Genomic DNA, 20,259 nt, shown 5'->3' with positions numbered 1-20,259 from the left:
TCTCAGCAAACAAAGGGCGGTGTGCTCTCATCATCTTTTGGTGCCTTGCCCCTGTTCGGACTGTCCACAGCCATGTCTTGTCCAGCTGGATTTTTTCCCTTCCCCTTCTTGCCACTTGCTTTAAATTGTATCCCTCCAATATCTCCCCTCTACATTTGATTTCAAATTCTGGGTGGTGGCCTGGTGTTTAAGGAGGGTAAATGGCGTCTGCGTCCTGGATCCACCACGCACTTGTCACTTCCTTTCTGTAAGATCTAGTTCCTCCTCCTCAGAGGGGAGCATGAGGCCAGACCTCGCGAGGGTGTTATAGTGGGGGTGCTCGGTAACTCTTAGCTGCCAGCGAGTCATATGAGTCAAAAAGAGATGATGGGCTGGTCCAGCTACAAAGACGGATGCCCTTCCTGGTTTTATCCCTGCCGGGCAGGCACCAACATCCCACCTGAAGCATGGTGAAAGATGCTGGGACCACAGTACGGAAGGTCTTCATAGAGTATTTCATTCCTCAGCTGAAGGCTGACATTACAAGTCCGGGGCAGGCAACCTACTGGTATGAATTGTGAGCTGTAGTGCCAGCCCTCTGCCCAGACCTATCAAGCTATCTGAAATTCAAGTCCCAATTTTTGCAAGGTGTTGAATTTTTCTCAGCTCCTGAGAAGATACTGTTAACCTCTCAGAGTATCTGGGTTGCCCCCTAGCAACTCAAGGAGCCCTCATGCAGTGTTCCCCACCCCAACCTGGTTTCCTAGTACAGTGCACCTGGCTCTAGACTTGTCTTTGCAATCTCTGCTACGCCTCATCTTTCGGGGAGCGGCTTTTTGCTTGGCATGATTGTAGAGGTATGAAAATCAAGCGTAAATGTGGTGGACAGATGCTGGTTTTGTCTTCCCGTTACCCATCCTCCCCTCTCTTGGTAAGAGCACTTGAGTTGTCTCTGCAGAACCACTCCCTCCCAGTCTTTGGGCGGGGCTCACCCCTCTTCTCCACTCCAGCCACCTGTGCATGACAGAGGCCTCATCAGTCAGAGCCGCAGTGACTGGTTCATGGAGACTCCATGACTCGACTTAAGCCAATGAGAAGCAGTCCTGAGATTTTTGCTGGGCTGGTGGGGCAAGAGGTGCTCCTTCCTCTGGGGTTAGGAGGACAGTAGAGAGTTACTGCAGTCCGGCTTTGCCACCTAAAAATGCAGCAAGCACAGAGAAATCTCAAAGCTGGCAATGGAAAGTACATTTAGGATGACATTGCTCTGGCACCCGATCGAGCTGTGCTTGAAGCCCATCCACCCTGATTACTGAGCCAATTAAATCCTCTTTTATGCTCACACCATTTTGAATTAAGTTTCCATTGCTTCCAAACCCAGAAAGTCCTGGTTAATGTCACAGGGAAATGTGTTCTCTCTCTTGAAAGGCTTATATTTTAACAATAGACGTGTCTTCAGCCCGAAGAAATGAACTGGTGCGGTAGGATTTCAGTCATTGGTGTCAACCGAGGTGGCCAGAATGTTCTGAAGTGGGGTCAGGAACTAGGGACTCTCAGACTCTGCCCCTACCAGGGACTGTCCTGTCTCCCTGGCATTGAGACTGACCCACCTCGAAGATACGGCCCCTGTCAGCCCAAGAAAGAGCTCCTTGGCTGTCGAGGCCTGAGGTAACAGCCAGCCCCGTGTGATCTCTCCCTGCGAGAACGTGTCTCACCGAAAGCCACACAGATCACTCGTCCTTGTAATCAGCAGCAGCAATGCCCACAGGCAAATTAGGACTATTACTCTGTGAGGATCAGCTGAGGGGGCAGCTTGGCCTAGAAGTGTCATCTCTCATCCTCCCTCCACTTCCCGGCGTTCCCATGTTTAGCATTCAGACAGGCGGCCAGACTTGGCAGGAAGAGTCTATTTTTCTGAAAGTTAAAACTGCTTTCCCAGCTGGCCGCGGGGGAAGGGGACAGTAAAGAAGAGCAGGTCACATACCAGACCAACCTTCTTGTCTTTCTTTTTTCTTTTTGTAAGTAAGAGTGGCTATCCTCCGTGTTTTCTCTGAAAGAAGATCACTTTCTGCAGACAGAGACGGGGTTCCTCACAGCCCCTCTTGGTGGGTGGGACCCAGTAAAGGACACAAGGCTGAGGAACAAAATCCAGTCTCTGAGGAGCACAAGAATTCTTTTCACACGGACATCAGTTCCATCCATTAATGGCTCACAAATGAGTTCAGACTCTTTTTTTTTTTTTTTTTTTAATCTGTGGGATTGTTTTAAATTGAGCTCCAGAAACAGACCCTCAGAGCAGGATTCATGTGTAAGTCATTTATTAAGGAAATGCTTCCAGGGGAAGCCAGTGAGGAAGGGGAGGCCAGACATAGAAGGGGAAGAACCCATGCAAACCCCCATCCTCAGCCTGACCCCCCCCCAGGGGAGAACTGGGAGGGTAAGTTGTGCCTCAGAGTGTGTCCCCATGTGGGGCAAGGATGCTGGGCTGTCAGACCTCCTCATGGGTGGCTGGCAGTCCCAAGTTGTAGCTGGCCCTGGAGGAAGGGAAGACAAAGACTTCCAGGCCCTTCTGGCCCTCTGAGCTTATGAGCAGAATGACTCTGTAGATCCAAGGCAGTTTGGAACCAAAACGCAAAGCAGGGGTCAAGGGGGCAAGCCACACACAGATACGGTAAAAGGACACTAGGTATCTGGGATGGGCACCAACAGTGCTCAATAAAGACTTAACACAAAACACCACAAAATGTGGCTGGGCTCCCCCTTCTGGGGAAGAGTAATGAGCCATGAAGAAGCCTTGTCATTCTTTGAGAACTACCACTATCTTCTCCACTCCCCACCCTGCCACCCCCACTCCCACATGCACACAACTCAGACTTTCACAGCTGACTTCACTTGCCTCCATGACCACGACCAAATCAAGAAGATTCTTTCTGCTGAGATTTTGGTTTGGAGACTGAGAGAATCATTTTTAGTCTGGCTGTTGGCCTGGATTGGCGTGGTGTAGACTTAGAAGTGGGGTCACCACTGTGGGGTGGCCAGGCTTGGACATAGACCCAGTGAAGCCAAGAAAACTGACCCACAGGGAGAAAGAGGAGAATATAACCAGATTAATAGCTAATAAATATTAAGGGCTGGCTCTGCGCCAGGCACTGTTTCCACATGGATGAGCTCATCTGATCCTCAGCACAGCCTCATGGAGTGGGAACTCTCACTGTTCTCATCCGAGTCCAGGGCACTCACGTCTCAAGCGCCTTGAGTAAAGGTCACGTAGCTTGAAGAGGGGCAGTCAGGATTCAGTCCTCTGGTTTAACTCAATAGTCAGGCGCTGCCCAAGGCCAGGAAGACAGCTGAGCCTTCAGAAGCCCAGGTTAGGCTCTGTGGCAAGTGAGGGCCAGACAGAGGAGGGGTCATAGCTGCCCCGGGTTTCCAGGGTATCCTCTTCCTCACACACCCACTGGAAACGTTTGTTCCACCGTCTTATAATAACCATGTTCCACTTGCTTTAAAAAAAACAATGCTCAGGTTATGTTTATGGTGATTGCTATTGCTTGCAAGGAAAAGACTCTTAGGGAGGACCCCTGCTCTTGATGAAAAGAGAGAAAAACCTGAAGATTATTTTCAGCTCTTTCCAGTTCCAGAAGTTTCCTGTCCTCGTGCCTCAGTTTGGGTCATAAAGATTTGGGGGTCTTGGGGGTCATAAAGATAGATTGATTTATAGAGCATGAGTGGGGGGAGGGGCAGAGGGAGGGAGAGAATCTCAAGCAGAGTCCCTGCTGAGCCCGGAGCCCAACATGGGGCTCGATCCCACAACCATGAGAGCATGACCTGAGCCAAGTTCAAGAGTGGAGCACTCAATCAAGTGAGCCACTCAGGCGCCCCCACTCTTGCACTCTTGGGTATCATAAAGGAAATTTTCAACTTTTCATGTTTGTGGGCTCCCAGGGAAGCTCTACTTTTTCACCAAGGTCAGACTGACAGAGCTAAACCTCAAAGTGTGGACTCTATTTCTGCCCTGCACATACTTGTGCATCTGCTTTGTTAAAAAAAAAAAAAAAGAAAGAAAGAAAGAAAGAACCAAAAGGACCCTTCCAAACACAAAGATAAGAAAAACAAATCTCCCTGGTTCCCATAAGATTGAGGTCATAGAGCCTTGCACATACTAAAAACATAAGATAAAGTCTGTCACTTTCTGGAATGTCTTTCGTCCTAATGATATGTAACTCTTAATGTTTATATATATATACATATATATAGAACCCCAGATCAAATGTTCCTTCCCCAGAGCACGCTCTTCTTTGTGAAGATCGTATATCCTAGGCAGCTGTCCTAACTTGGGCTCAGATAAAACTCTTTTCCTTTCTCTTTAAAAATTTTAAAAATGTTGGTTCATTTTGTGTCAACAGGTGTTGGAACAGGCAGTGGCTGGACAATGCCACGTTACCGGCTGGGGAGACGTCAGCTTTGCACCCTCTGATTTTGAAGGTAAAAATATCCAGAGGAGAGAACATCCCCCAGGGGATGAGGCCTTTCGGGTGGAGGTGGGATAAGCGAGAGATAGCGAGGAGCCCAAAACTCTAGGAATTGTGGAAGAAACTATGCCCTGTGTTTGGATTAGAGCAGAGTGGCCTTAGTTTCTTTCTCCAGCTGTGAGAAGAGCCAGCTGAGGTGCTCTGTGTCCGACAGGAGAACCCAAGAGACCTACACGGTGGAAGAGAAAATAGCACAAGCCTGACAGCTTTGTTTATAGTTAAGAAGATTCTGTCTCCTGTAATAGTCACATTCTATAGCCAGTATAACAAAGTTTCTATTGTAAGCCCGTATTACAAACTTTTTATAGAGGACCAAACCAAATTTTATTTTAAACTACTGACTAGTAGGGGTGCCTGGGTGGCTCAGTGGGTTAAAGCCTCTGCCTTCAGCTCAGGTCACGATCCCAGGGTCCTGGGATCGAGCCCCACATTGGGCTTTCTGCTCAGCAGGGACCTGCTTTCTCTCTCTGCCTGCCTCTCTGCCTACTTGTGATCTCTGTCTGTCAAATAAATAACATCTTTAAAAACAAAACAAAAAAAAAACCCTACTGACTAGTAAAGGGAACTTATGATGGTAAGAAATGGAATCTACACAGATTTAAATTTGATTAAGAACTTCTTTCCTTCTCTGTTGCCACTTTATTTATAATGCTCCTTAAAGGTAATGCGTACATAGTATAATACACAGAGACATATATAGTGAAAATGTATACTGGAATGGAAATCTTCAAATCTTGTTTATATTTCCTGAGCCAGAAATTTTCAACAAAGCATTTACATTCTTCAAAAAGTTACACTAACAATTATTCAACCCTTGACATCAAAGATAACCCTTGACATCGTAGCTTCTATTTCTGTAAATTCGGTGTGAAGACATAGGTCTAAAATCTCTGATTTTCAGAGTTACCCTGACAAAGTCAACGGCTTAGCAGAAGATCCCCTACACAGGACAGTATGGATGTAAAACAAAAGAGGAAAGACCTGTTTCTGTCAACTGTCTCAACCACAGAGGGTGGGAGTGTATCCCAACTGGATTCCTCTCTCTGGTGCCATAACAGAGAGCCCCAGGCCTTCAGGGCAAGCGCTCTCCTGGAGCCTGGACACAGCCTCCGATTTCCTTCCAATGAGAGCATTCTAGAAAGCTACTATTAAGCTATGGGTGATGGCATCCTTGTTACCATCTGTACCAGTCTATGGGTTTGGAGGTTGCAAATTGCAGGATCCTCTGGCTAATTTATGCAAGAAGAGTGTTGGGTACAGTAACTGACAACTCCTAACATCATCAGGAGAACTCAAGGTGAACTGTCTGCACTCAGAAGCACAGGCCAGTTAATGGAACTGGTGGGGACCAGAAGCATCAAGCCTTCGCCATGATGAGGAAGCTGCTGAGTCGACCAGCCATCCTGCCCCTCCTGGCCCGGGGAGAAGACGAACAATGGGCTTGTCGCACAGTCCACTCTCCCAACCAGAGGCTGACAACTTGCTTTGCCCACTTGCTCCTCCCAGACTCACTTTGGATCTCCTGCCTGACGGGCAGGTGAGTCTGCAGAATCCTGGCACTGGTCATCCCCCCAGAGCTGGAAGGCATGCTGGGAGAGGGAGCAATATGGACTGAGCTCACCTGCAGTGCTCATTTCAGGATGAACTTACAGCATCAGGTGTTGGAAGAAAGCACAGGATTATAAGAAAGAACTGTAAGATACAGAAATTGGAATGTGGCAGCGTTTACCACAGCTGGCCAGAAGAGAAGGGGCCTGATGAGACAGCTGTCCAGGTCTCTCCAGAAGTAAACCCTAAAATGAAGAGAGAGAGAGACTTTGAGCAATCAGCCACCCTAGTTCACCCGGGACTGGGGGGTTCCTAGGACGTGAGACCGGCCGTGCTCACATCTGGCAAACCAGGAGGAACAAGTTATCCTAACTCCAAGACACTGACCATTGACATCAACCAACTCACTCACTGGCTCAGATTTTTCTCTCACCCAGCAAATGTCTGATGATAATTAAGCCTTCTGGGTATGTAGAATAAAGCTCCCAAATCATTGGCCACAATGTCCACCATGTGCTACTCACTCAATAAATGCTTAATTTTTTTAAATATTTTCAAAGTTTCACTTTTAAATATCTTGACCAGTTAACCCAAAGCTCTCCTTTCATCAGTTTCTCTTCCTCTCTGTACAGGAATGGATTTCCTGTTTGATTTCTATTTTTCTGTTGAGGTTTTGCTGAGTGTGAAGTAGTGCCCAGAGACAGGTCTTCCGAGTGCCTTACTTCTCAGTTAGGCCTTGGTCCTCAACACCCCACCCTGGGACAAGACAACCCCATGAAGGCTGCTTCCCGCCCTCTCTGAGACGCCCAGGGGCAGTTTCTGGTCTCTGGAGATACCACTGTCCTTTGGCATCCTTGCATGGCCACACCCTGTGGCATCACGGAGCATCTGTGATACCCCTTTGTCAAGCCTGCTGTGGTGAAGGGAGGAAGCATGAGATCTCTGAGGAGGAAGAGGAGGAGGCAGGACACCCAGGGGTGAGGGAGGCCCTCACATGCCAGAACAAGTCCCCTTCTTTCAGGACTAGAAGGTTCTGTCCTGCCCCCATTGCGGAGCCTCCCAGCAGCCCTGCCCTTCAGGCTGCACTCCCACCCCAGACCTCCCCTCCTTCTTTTGCCACCTGTCGTGTCCTCCTACAACCTAATGCTCATGAGTCTTTGGCCGGCCATACCTTTCTCCACATTCCTCTCCCCCTCTTGATATCCTCCGGTCTTTCAAGGCTTAGCTCAGATGCGGCCGCCTCCCCAGATCTGCTTTGTTTTTTTCCTTCCTGTCAGGATCATTTCATCATCTGGGCTCCCAACTGACTCTGTGGGACTCCTCCAACACCGACCCTGTGGGATCTGGCCATACGGTTATTTGTGAATCTGTCTGCATTCTTCAGAGGATTTTAAGCTCTCCAAGGCAAATCCGTGTTTTATTCATCTTCATACACTCAGTGCCTACAACAATAAAAAAACCTGAATGGGATGAACCTCGTGAAGAAAACACGTCGGAGCGACTTGGGTGAGCTCCCTCCAGCAGGTGGAACAGATGCCTGTGAGTCCAGGACCCTCGGCAGAGATGTCCAGGGGAGACTACCCCTCCCTGTTATTTTTGATAAGGAAAACATCTCTTCCCTCCCTGTCCTAAAAATATATACAAATATACATGACCCCCATCTGGTAAATATCCCTCTGGGAACAAGCCGTGTAGAAGTTTTGAGACTCTTTTATTTCATGGCACCATTTTAAAACACAGTCCTTGTTATGCTGTTGGCTCACACATGAAATGGAAGGTTCCAAACATTGCTAAGAAATGCGTGTATTTCGCATGTGAGAAGCCTGATGTGTAATGACTTGTGCGCGTGGAGAGAGTCCCCAGCTGTGTGCCAGAACAACAGGGTGTTATGATTGCCTCAGAAACAAACTGGTTTTGGGGCATTGATGAGACTTTTCTGTCCTTTGCGTTGCTGCTTCCCCTTCTGTGAAGTGAGGGGTGGGGCAGTGACATCGAGGTCTCTCCGGCTCTGGAGTTCTGGGAGGTTCTAATTCTTCAATCACTTCAGGATGAAAGAGGAGAAGCTACCTTCAGATCATGGCATCTTTTACCCCTTCTCTTCTGACAAGGCTGAGAAGGGTACAGCCCCACTAACACTGGGATCGAAGAAGACTTGGAAGTTTATCACTCAATATAATAAGGAAATACTTGTCCTCTCCATCTTGAGGACCCCCAAAGGAAGCCGCCTCAAAGGTGACACAGACCCTGCCCAATACTTTTCTTCCCTCCCATCGGGCTGCCGGAGGAGCTGAGACAACGTCCTCCTCACTCTCATTCCCCTGGGGAGGCCATGGATGTCAGTCACTCTGCGCATAATCGATTATGGTGAAACTAAAAATATCTGGGTCCTTAATTACAGGAGAAGATAAGACTCTCCTTCGGTGAGGCCTGGCAGTAATTGTCAATTGAGAGGGCTGGGGGGACAGACATGGGGTCGCTACTCAGCGAGCTCATACCCGAGTGATTCCTGTATTTCTTTCCCTGGGCGCCATCCCGGACCCCGCCTCCTAAAGCTTCAGCTCCGTGCACGGGCACTTACTTTCCTGTCTTGTGCCCCTCTTCCAGCGGGTGAACATCTTCATTACCAGTCTCTTCCTCTCCACTCTCATGGAAACAGCTCATGAGGTTAGGGAATTTGGATTTTATCCCAAGAGTCCTCCACCTTCCCCAAGGGCTTTCAGTGGTGGCGGTATGTGGTCATTCCAGGATTTTCAAACGATGGCTCTTTTGACCAGCAAGTGGATTGGTGTAGGCAGCCAAAATGGGACACAAAGACGCTAAGGTGGTTTGCGTGACAGGTGACGGTGGCTTGGGCCAGGACAGGGACTGTGAGGATGGCTAGGGAGCAGATCAGAGAGGTGACTGGGAGTAGAACCCATGAACGTGGGGCATGAGGAGCAGAGAGCAAGGAGGAGGGCCCAGCTCGCTGGCTGCAGCAACTGGATGGGAGGTGGGGCTGCTCACTGAGACAGGAAGGGCTGTGGAGGAGCTGATGTGAGGGAGGAAGGGGAGAGGGAGAGAGGACAGTGATGGGCTGTAAGGGGAGAGAAGAGCACACGGAAAATGCAGGCACTGGTCTCGCTTTAGCCTCGTGCTTCTCTCTCAGAGGCCAGCTCACAATTCTGTCTCTGCTCCACAAAAACCATCCCCCAGCAATGTTCTAGGCCTCCAAGCTCCTGTGAAATCAGGTGTCAGCAGCAGTGGAAAGAACCTTGTATTGAGGTTAGGGGATGGGCTGGATGAAGGCACAGCTAGGATCCATCCATCCAGTCTTGCTGTGCCAACTTTTACGTGTCACAACTTCTCGAGCCTTGGTTTCATCTTTTCTAAAATGAGATTTTTGGACGTGATGTTGTCTAAGCAGTTTCTCTAATAGTTGTCAAATGTTCTGATTCTTTATTACTCCATAATTCTCTTTCCCAAGGCTATATGCTGCATATTTCAAAAATGGACTGGTAGCACCACCCATCAGAAGCACTCACGATGTAGCGAGCAGCGTGTGGTTACACAGCAGTGCTTTTTAATTACTCAATCTGAAGAGTTAACAGAGGCTGCAGTTATACTCAGAGCCAGGTTTTCTGAATTCAAATCTCATTTCAGTCACTTTTTGGGCATGTGATCACGGCAAATCACAGAACTTCTCGGGCCTCAGTTTCTCCGTCTGCAAAACAGGCCCGGGATTATTATGACAGTATTATGAATTAATACATGTGAGGCACCGTATGTATTCGATAATCATTATCTAGAGCAACCATTCTTGGCCTTCACTTTCTTATCTGCTTATGAATAAGAACATGGGGGAAATGAAATAAAAGCACATATCTCCTTAAAGCATACAACACAAAGCCTGTTTCTTGGTGTTTTCATTCCATGAGTGTGGGTAGATAGCCAGCCGGAGAGCCTCAGCAAGGACCTGGCTCCCACTCCCTTTCCAGTTTTCAGAGAACAAGCTGAACCCTCTGTCCTTTGCATGTTCCTTTGTGGCAGGAGAGAAACCAATTTAGTACTGTGCTATTCTTTCCTCCTGGTGTTTGATAAGCTTTTATTTAAAAATAATACCAAGTTTTCCCTTAGTGGTTTGCTTTAAAAGTAGCACAATGTGCTTTGTCTCAGCGCTTTCCATCCTCCACAGAGTCCTTAAAGGTCTGTTTCTCCCCAGGACAGTTTTCAAGTAGAAATAAACACGCTGGCGTGCCTTCTCCCGAACCTAACATCTAGTTTCCGTTTATTGCAAATGAGTTGAAGGGAAAAATATGAAGAAAGGATCTCATAATTATGCTTCGCCCCTCCATGTTCTTTTAAACACGTTGCTCCTAGCAGAATCTCTGTTTGCCATGAAATTCTGCAGCTTATGAAAATTTAATAGCAACATGGGCCTAGAGAAGAGTCAAAATTGATATTCTATGCTTAGCATGAATGAGAATGTTCCTTGGGAGAACATTCCACAGACCGTTCATTCTAGGCATGCAAGGGTATGTGCTTGATGGAGGGAAATGTGAGACTCAAGAAGTCAGAAGAAGGAACCATATGGTGCGAGCTATGGGTCCAGAGAAGGGCCAGTGAGAAGAAAGAATGAGAAAGCATGGCAGCCAGTCCTTTGCTTCTTGTTCTGGTCCCCTCCCCACCCCCCAGTCTCTCTGTGATTATAATGAGCAAACAGGCCAGATAGACATTGAAATGCACTAAAGAAGAGGAAATGCAAACTTTTCAACTGCCTTATGTTCTGGACCTAACTCTACTTTTCTGCCCCCTCTGGCCTGCTGTTCTCCCTCAGCTGCTGCTGTAAATTATGTGCATCAGAAAAGCAGTGACTCATGCAGCAGAGGCTTGAGGAAATGTGTGGCTTAATGAGGAAGAGAGAAGGTCTGATGCTGATTGCAAAAAAAAAAAAAAAAAAAAAAGAAGAAGAAGAAAACGCTTCACTTGATATCACATACTATAGGCTCAAGTTCATTGCGGGCACAGACTTTGAAGGGCCCAGGGTGAACCAAGGAGGCGGAAGGGAGCATCGTCTGTGAGCTTCCTCTTCTCTCTTTGCCTCGTGGTGGCCACCTGATCTGATTTATGGCAAGTGCCATGTAGAGTGGGACTGTGTTGCTGGGAACAATGGGGAGGCGGTTTTCAGAGCAGACCAGATGGTGAGAACATCCATTCCTAGGCCCTCATCGAATACGTGGGTTTCTTCTGCTTCCTGCATCATTCCAGGGGACTGTGTCCATTCGCAACAGGCAATACAACCTTCTCAGTGGCTACCGTCCTTAGATTTCATCCTGATCTTGGTCTCTTCCACCCCGTACTCCAGAAAACGAAGTTTGAGAGGCAGGCACAGTCAGGGTCCCGAGGTGGTTGTCTCTCCCGACTGAGCCCCACGGGACCCTGAATTGCCGAGTCACTACATTTGGTATAAAGGGCCCCATCCTGCCCCCACCCCGCCCTGCCAGGTGGTGGTTTTTCAGGCTAACAAAGATCACTTGGAAATAGATTCAAGGACTCTGAGCAGCCCCTAGAAGCTGGCAAAGGCAAGGAACAGAGTCTCCCCTGGGGCCCTGCAGACACCCCGTTGTCAGCCAGCTGCGACCTCACCTCAGACTTCGGCCTCCCCAGCTGTGAGGTAAGACATTTGTGTTTCATGCCACTACCTTGGTGGCAATTTGTGATGGCAGCCCTGGGAAATGAATACTCGGAATTCTTGATATAAGGTAGCCCAGACCCCCTCACTTGGCAGATCAGGCACCAAAGGCCCAGAGGAATTTGCCGATGTGGGTGAAATTTGCGTTGCTGGTCAACAGTAGCCGCTGACAAGGAGCAATTTCTTTACGTTGAACCTAGTTCTAAGCTTGTGACATCAGCAGAACCACAAGGTAGCGGCTGTCGTTCTTACCCCCGTTGGCAGATGAAGACACTGAGGCCCAGTGATGTCAAAGGCAGGAGGCGAGTCAGCAGGCTACCAAGAGTTTGCTCCCAGGTATTTTGGAAATGACTTTACCCCTGCTTTACTAGTGAGCTCCTGGGGGAACCTTCCAACACCTGCCAACCCCCAGAGTTATTTAACTTTATCTCATTTCATCGCACCAACCGTGGGAGGGCTGTAGGTTCTTTCCCTTCTGAGCTGAAGCCAGCAAGGCACAGGGACATCAGTGATGCCCATCTGCCCCCCTGACTCCCACCTCTCAGCAGCTCCCCATCCCCCTGCTGTGGCCCGGGGGGATACACGGTAGAGACTTGACATGTTTTCTGCCTTCAGCCAGATGCTCGATTCTCTTGGGCTACATTTGGGGACTGGGGTTGTCACTTTTTCCCAGTTGGGACCTCATGGCGAGACTGTCCCTAAGGCGTTGATCAAGAGCTCTTGGCTGTCTGGAGCAGGGGGGCATTGCGTAGGACAGAACAACCCATCATGAGCGTATCCCGGCGCAGCCCTGCAATGTCTGTAGAAGGTGGCTTGGGGACCTAGGGTCCTGTGTCCAGGCTGTTTTTATAACCAATACAGTGTCTTGAGTTAGACTGTACATTTATTCAGGGTGGTGGAGACTGGGGAGGCAGAACGCCCCAGCCACTCCTTAATGTCACCAATTTCCCAGGCAAAATACTGTCTGCGGCAGCCCGGGGAGTGGACTACACAGCACCTGCCACCGAGAAGCACCCTCGCTATTCGGACACACAGTCAAACAAGCGAACAAGCAAGAGCTTTAACCGACGAGGGCCATCTGGTCGCTGGCCAGAGTGGGAGGCGTAAAGGGGTGTGGGGCTGGCCCCATCATGTGACTTCAGGAATGCATCACAGGAAAATGAGATTTCAAAGCACGAGTGGGTGGGTGAGAAAGGAGTGTGGTCCTTGATGGAGAGAAAAGTGTGGGGAGAGACATGGGCCAGCAGGTTCAAGCAAGCCTATTTGGGGACCGTGAATCAAGCAGGTTCACTGGCATAAAAGGCTCATGGGGGCACCAACAAGTTTTTAGGTTGGTTGTCACTGAACCGTTCATTCACTCAACAAATATGCATTGTTCCCCCGCTCTGTGCCAGGTGCTAGGGACCCAGCAGTGAAGAAATCACGTGCCCTAAAACGTGAGGGCCATTGCCCTGATTTCGGCTCCAGCCATCCTGCCCCACGTTCCTGGCAGCCAAGCTCTGGTCTTCAGTCCCGCCTGAAGGATTCCCATTTCAGGCCATTCTTCCTGCAGACACTTACACCTGCCCTCCCCCAGCCAGCACCCAGCTCCGCTGACGTGCAGCCGACACAGGAGCTCCGCTAGAATAAATTACCGCCCCATCATCTTCATGCATAAAACATGGCCCAGGAGGCCTGGAGAGGCTTGGCCCCACAGCCCCGCGAGGCAGCTGCCTTCGGGCCGGTGGAGAGTTTCGGGAAGGAAAGGAAAAGCAAGTTCTAAGATAAAAGAAGTCAACGGAAGCCTCAGACACAGAAAAAGAGAAGAGGGGTGGGGTTTTTTTGGTTTGAGTTTTTCCTTTTTTTTTTTTTTTTAATTTTTATGCACTTGGACTTGTCTTCCGTGTTGCTGGGTGCCCTTTCGCTCCCGCCATGAGAGGGTTTTAGAAGACTCACCTTGGGACCATGGTGCTACCTTCTCGATTGCACTGGATCCGAAGCAGGCCATGGAGGGACCGGATCCGGAGGCGACAGCTCAACCGTGAGTGTCTCAAGGGTGTGGCCTGCGCCCCTCCTCGAGGCCGGCCTGCCTTCTCCAACTTTCCCTTACATGCTCCTACCTGCCCCCTCCTCCGGCGTCCTGGGCACCCTCTCCTGAGGCCTTCGTTCTCTTCTTCTCTCTCTTCCTGTTTGATTCCTGCAGCTTAATCCTGATTAGGGGTAACAAAATACACTGTTTCAAGTAGCAAGCAAGAGAGGGCCTCTTTCTGCATCTAGATGGAAAATACAGATAAATATTTATACTAGTCAAGGAGTTGTGTGAACTGGAACTTTCCTTCATTCCGGGATGGGTGGGGGTGGGGAGAATATGCAGCGTCTGAATGAAACAGCCATGTAGCTAGAGTGGGTGAAACTCGAGGGAGACACACTTCCTTTAAAGGACCAGTCGTCTGCTTCTTACATGATCAGACTCACGCTGAGGTTCCCGTTGAGTTGACAGGAATACTACCCAAAAGGGAGATTTCGGTGTTGAAGTAATCTGAGGAGGAAAAAACATTCCAAATGTATGCCCAGACCATTACCCACCAATAAGCAATATATTGGTTGCTTATTGGACCATTACCCACCAATAAGCACCATAAAAACTGGTGAAGCCATGCTGACGAGCTACAACTGAATCGTGGCCTCAGCCTGAGGAGGCAACAGGGAATGGTGGGGTCTGTGGTAAAAGGGAGAAGCATGTGTCCTCCCACAAAAAAATAGCCACTTTTTGATGTCATCAGATTGCTTTCATGAGAAATGGAGTTCCAAGTTTTCAGGTTTCCTGACTTTTCCAGAAAAGCAAAAACATGTTAATTTTTAAGTCAGAGCTCTCACGTCTAAACCCTGGCTGTGAACCCTCTACATGCTAAATAGCCAGTAGGATGCTCAGGTGCAGAACGGGACTGCTGTGGGCCACTGAGCCCCGGTGTAAGGGCTCCCATCATGTGGGGTTACTTAAGTCTAGTTAGATGTTGGTGAGACGCACATGAAGAAGCGCCGGTGAAAACAGTTAAGAGGAATGAGTGGTTTAGGAACATAAAAAAACTTGGTGGCCTGCTAGGTTAAGGGGCCAAGCTCGGCTGGTTGGGTTCAAACGGCACCCCACATACAAGCAATTGCCCCCGGCGAAGTCTTTAGTACAATTAAGGAGCTGTTAGCAATTTTCTGGAGGCTTTCCCTTCTTACTCATCTGCTCCTTTCACCTGAGCCTGCTTGGAAGTTCAGATTTCAGTTTCTGCGTCCAGGGGGAAAGGGCTGTGGTCCCTTGGGTTTTGGACAACACCCTGCAGTGGGATGTATGACTGGGAAAGGATGGGTCGATCCGTCGACACACAGCAGTGGGGAGGTGGCCTACCCTCCACAGCCAGGAATTTGGGGGAAAGGCCTGTTTCGTTAGAGCGATTTTACTTGAGTGGTGAGACTAACATCTGGGCTTTGGGGGAAGGTTTCTGCACGTTTTTCCTATGAAACAATGATTATTAATAAATGCTTCCTCTGAGTCGGACATGAAGCAGGCCAGTCCCGACCTCTGTGGCACAAGCGTCTGAGAAAGGAGGGGATTCTGGCTTTGCTCCACGGTGGTCAAGAGCCCCGCCGTGTTCAAGGCAGTGTGAGTTAGAAGTAGCAGGGGATCAGGTGACTTTGTTTGGGGTTGATTTTTCCAACTCATGGAACACCTGTGCATGTTTGAATTCGAGGCCATGGAAAGGGAAACAGGGAAGACCGTGAAGAGAGAAAGAACGATGGAGAAGTGTCTCACTGCAAACGTCAGGCTGGCCCTTGGCATTGTTTTGCAACGGCTAAATTCTGTCTTTGATAACTTTTTCTGTCCCCCTTCTCTGAGGCTTTTCTCACAGGTGAGCGTCCCCTCTGACTCGAGTTCCAAGAATAACCCTTGGGGTTATTCTGTCATTGAGAAAAATCCGTTAATAACTCATTTCCCTCCAATCCTCAAAGGGACTGCGAATGGCAATAGGAGGGCCACGTGCTGCCACTCCCATGCCCAGGCAGACATTGCTAGTCAACCACGGCTCACTTGTGCTCTCCCAGAGAAGCCAGGCCCAGGCTTGGAATCCTTTCCTGTCCAGCACTGCTTTTTCTAATCAATTAGATTTGCTTCAACACCCAAAAGCTGCATTTGTATTCCATTGTTTTGTAACAAATTACCACAAGTTTATTGTCTTAAAACAACACGCATTTATTACCTTGCCATTTCCATCGGTCAGGAGACTGGGCATGAATTAGTGAGGTCTGCTCAGGGTCTAACAATGCTGCAGTCAATGCGTTAGCCAGAACCTCTGTCTCCTCTGGGGCCTGCAGTCTTCTTCCAAACTCAAGCGTTGTTGGCAGAATTTAGTTCCTCATGGACATCAGCACTGGGAAGCCCTCACCAGCTGGAGGCTCCCCACTGTTCCCTGTCACATGGCCCTCTCTACATGGCAATTCTGCATTCTCAAGGCCAACCCAGAGAGTGTCTGATGCTGCCTGTGATCTCTCCTTTAAACAGCTCTCCTGGCCAGGCCCACCCAGGATAATCTTCTTTTGATTCGTTCAAAATCAACTGATCAGGGATCTTAATTACATCTGCAAAACCCATAATCTGTGTCCCTATGGCATAGCCTAATCATGGAAGTAAAATCTCGTCATATTCACAGTCTTTCCCACACTCTAGTTAAGGGAGTTACATGAGCATATATAAACCAGGATTAGGAATCACAGGGCCATCTTTGGATTCTGCTTACCACAAAACCTGTCATCCTTGCCATAGAACCTGAATTTTGAGCTACTGGAATTTTTCTTTTTACTTTTTATTATGAAAATTTTCAAAAATACAGAAAGGTAGAGAAAATAACACAATTTATCCCATATAGCCACCACCTAAATTTAACAACTGCTAATATTTTGCCATATTCATTTCATCTTCATCCTACCGAAATATTTTAAAATAAATTCAGACATTATGACATCTCAACTCTAAATATTTTAGTAAGAGCATCTCTAAAAAGTAAGGTCCTTTTTCTATATAACTGCCTAATAAAATTAATGCTCCCCTAGTATTATTCAACACATGGTCCACATTCAGATCTCAAATAGAAACCAATTCTGATCATACTCTGTATGCCTCTAACTCTGAGCAAAATGCCCAGCATCTAGTGAACTCAGGAAAGTTTCGAGTTCAATCAAAATTATATCCCTGTTAAAGCAGCGATTCCCAAAGCCCATTTTCCCTTTGTGCCCCTTGCTTTTCTGTTCAATCCCGGTGACTATGATGAGCTGTTGACATAGTTTAGTGTTCATAGGAGTGCAGGATGGAACATAATGGAGCCACAGTATGAGAGCTGGAATGTGTCACCCTTCTCAGGGATATTTGCATTTTCAAAGAGGCCACCAGAGAAAGAGGCCACCAGAGAGTGATGGGGGCGGACTAAGGAGGGGCTCATCCGAGGTCCCAGAAACTCCATCAGGCTGCTTACCTGACTCCCTCAGGTAAGGAGGGGTATGAGCAATAGTGCAGGGGCATCTGAACTCTGAGTGATGACGCAGTGTCGGGGCAGGCCGTGGCCGTGAGGGGGACCCTTCTTCACTCTGCCAACGTTAGGGGATGTCAGGGAGAGGAAGCCTGGCAAGAGTGTCTGCCTTGATAACTGGGAGATGTGGCTTCCTCCAGCTTCTTTGGGCAAGTCACCTGACTTCCCTGGATGTACTCTTCCTTAACCATAAAATGGGTGTTAGAAGGAGACCAGTCTCATGGTGCTCTGAGGAGATGAAGACCTAAATTTTGTCACCTCCTTACGCAGTGCCTGGTGTGGGGCATGATGGCTGTTGGATCTAAGAGAAGCAAAATGGTGACGGTGACATGTGGGACAGTACCAAGGGTCCACCAGGGCCCCCACCATGGTTTTGGGCTGAGGGGGAGAGGCCATGCTGTAGAAGGGAGCACAAGTACAGAAGAAGCCAGCAGTCCTTCCTGACCCTGCGTGGCTCAGGGAGCACTCTGCTTCTGGAAAGGTCTTGTGCTCTCCTCTACATGACTGGTGTCTCCAGAAGATGCCAAAGCCAAGGGTTGATGCTGGGGAGGTCCCAGGGAGCCAGAGTGGCCCACGGAAGGGGGAGAGTGCTGGATGCCAATGTCCGTGAGGCCACTGCTGTGCAGGTGGCCTCGCATGCCCAAGAACCATCAGCTTACGGAGCAGCCCGCTTCCTATCTATCGGCTTGCTGCTCCCACTTTCCAGTCACCTGGCAAGGCTCCCCTGACGTGTTGTCAGCCAGACCTCTCTCCCTTTACTCCCGGGTCTCCTCCCTCCAGGACCTGTGCAGGGGCTGGGGAGCTGTGGGACTTCAGCATTGCTGCACCAGCATGGCTCCTAGACGTCCACTCCTTGTGGCACAGAGCCTGTTCCGGGCTGGGTTTCTCAGCTCTGTCTTCCCCCAGGATAATTCCTCTCATGGCTTCTGGCTCCTTTAAAGCCATAGGCTTAGGGGCACCTGGGTGGCTCAGTTGTTAAGCCTCTGCCTTTGGCTGGGGTCGTGATCCCAGGGCCCTGGGATTGAGCCCCACATTGGGCTCCCTGCTCAGCAGGAAGCCTGCTTCTCTCTCTCCCACTTCCCCTGCTTGTGTTCCTTCTCTCACTGTGTCTCTCTCTGTCAAATAAATAAGTAAAAATCTTAAAAAAAAAAAAATAAAATAAAGCCATAGGCTTAGAAATTTGGGAAGAGGTCAATGAGGGGGTCACTATGAGTATAAAAAATGAAAAAAGAAGACTTTTAGGACATGTTCTGTCATCCCCAGGTTACATCTTCTCCTGGGCTCCAGCTTATCCACCTGCTAAAACTGTCCATTAACAGCCTGCGCTCAGTGGGCAGCCTCCCCAACCCCCACCCTAGGTGTGAGCTTCCCCCCCATGTCTTGTTTACAGTTCTGACAATCACGGAGAATTTGACTATATTTTGTTTAGGGGCCCCAGCATTTGTGCTGATGGAAGGATTATTTATATACCTTCACATGTGACATTGCCTGTTTTCCCATGATCCAGAACAATTGCTTCTATACAAGAGTTACCCTTCTTCCTGCCTTCATGATTAAGTCCGGGAGCGCCATTGCCAAGGGCCCCATTCCAGCTCCTACTGTCAAGGAAAAAAAAGGGATGGGAAACCCGAGAAAGGGAGATACTCTGAATAATTCAGGGGGGTTCTGTTGGTCGAGAAAGTGCTCTCTTTGTATGTACATTGATCTGGACAGATATTTTAGCTGTCTCCAGCCAAGGACGGACAAAAGAGAGGGTGTGGAGGGCAAAGGGAAGGAGAGGAAGAAGAAACACAGACAACTACAACGAACAAAAATAAAAAGGAATGAGAACAGTGGAGGGATTAGAGAACTCAGGGCTTGGTGACAGATTTTGAAGCCTTTTATTCTCAGGTTGGTTGTTTGTAGACTGATACGAAGAGCCCCGAGGTTAATCACTAGAATAACAACTTGGTCTCTGGTTAGAAGCAGAAAATTAGCAAAATAGCACATTTTCTCAGGAGTGTTAAGCTAGTCTATTAAGTTGGGGGGAGGTCGGGAAGGAGGGTCCTAAGGGAATGGAAACCATCTTGAAATGTTTGCCAAGCATAACCCACTGTGTGCACACCAGGTTTTGCACCAAAATAGCAAGATTATAAATTGTTTGACTGTGTGTGAATGTGTGTGTGTGTATACACACACACACTGACACTTCTCTGCCAAGCCTGGGAAGACCATGAGTTTGGGCAGTAACGCTAAAAACCAGACCTGTTCGTTTGGTTTTGATCTGATCCAAAGCCATTGTCTCCATGATCTAAGAATCAAGCAACACACAAACACATGAGACAGAGAGGGGAAGTCTTCTAGAATCCCCAGCCCACCGCCCTACAGCTGAGTGCTCACATTTCTTTCACTAAAATACACTCAATGTATTGTTTTCGTAGGATCTGTTCTGCAATTTGCTTGTTTCATTTAGCAACGTAACCTGAATGCCTTCCTATGCCAGTCAAAAGCCATAAATCTCTTTAGACTGGGTCCATACAACCAAGTGGAAATGAAGACTTGCAGAGTTTGGACAGCTAAGTACACCTAATCTGATTCACTGAAACACACACACACACACACACACACACACAGATTATAATTATATAAATGCATTGTACTGGATGAGGACTGAAGCATCTGATTAATTATTCACCTTGTCTGGAGTCTCAGACTTCTGCAGCCATGGGTGCTGCCCTTGAGTCCCCGGATGGTAGTGTAGGGTGGAACTGTTCCCCTACAAAGGGTGAGTCTTTGCACACCCAGCCAAAATGAATGCTGTCTTGGCAACAAGATCCTTCCCGATCCCCTGGCAGGCTGGTCCCTGGGTGCCTGGTTTCCAAGGCACCAGAGGTGTTCTTGTGCTTGGGCATGGGTGGCTTGGCACTTGTCCCCGTCCCAGAATGGAGAGTGGCATCTAGAGCCAGAGCATGCACAAAATAGGTGGGCAAGACGAATAAAACAGAATCCG

The 20,259-nt window shown here is 48.6% G+C and overlaps 2 protein-coding genes across 2 annotated transcripts in view; both read left to right on the top strand.

The window, feature by feature from the left end:
• LOC116870063 (cytidine monophosphate-N-acetylneuraminic acid hydroxylase-like) overlaps positions 1–4,840 on the top strand; it is a 50,660-nt gene extending 45,820 nt beyond the window's left edge. The window contains exons 11-12 of the mRNA XM_032861769.1: positions 4,380–4,458; positions 4,621–4,840. The gene's annotated coding sequence lies outside the window, so the exon portion shown is untranslated. The remainder of the gene's footprint in view (positions 1–4,379; positions 4,459–4,620) is intronic.
• Positions 4,841–13,582: 8,742 nt separating this feature from the next.
• RIPOR2 (RHO family interacting cell polarization regulator 2) overlaps positions 13,583–20,259 on the top strand; it is a 209,138-nt gene continuing 202,461 nt past the window's right edge. Inside the window, exon 1 of the mRNA XM_032861654.1 lies at positions 13,583–13,741. Within this exon, the coding sequence (XP_032717545.1) occupies positions 13,666–13,741 (76 nt within the window). The 5' untranslated portion in view covers positions 13,583–13,665. The remainder of the gene's footprint in view (positions 13,742–20,259) is intronic.

The sequence above is a fragment of the Lontra canadensis genome, unplaced genomic scaffold (assembly GCF_010015895.1).
Source record: "Lontra canadensis isolate GAN:19392208 unplaced genomic scaffold, GSC_riverotter_1.0 scaffold21, whole genome shotgun sequence".
NCBI lineage: Eukaryota > Metazoa > Chordata > Mammalia > Carnivora > Mustelidae > Lontra > Lontra canadensis.
The sequence above is the reverse complement of the archived record's forward strand: the minus strand, read 5'-3'. Positions and strand labels throughout refer to the sequence as shown.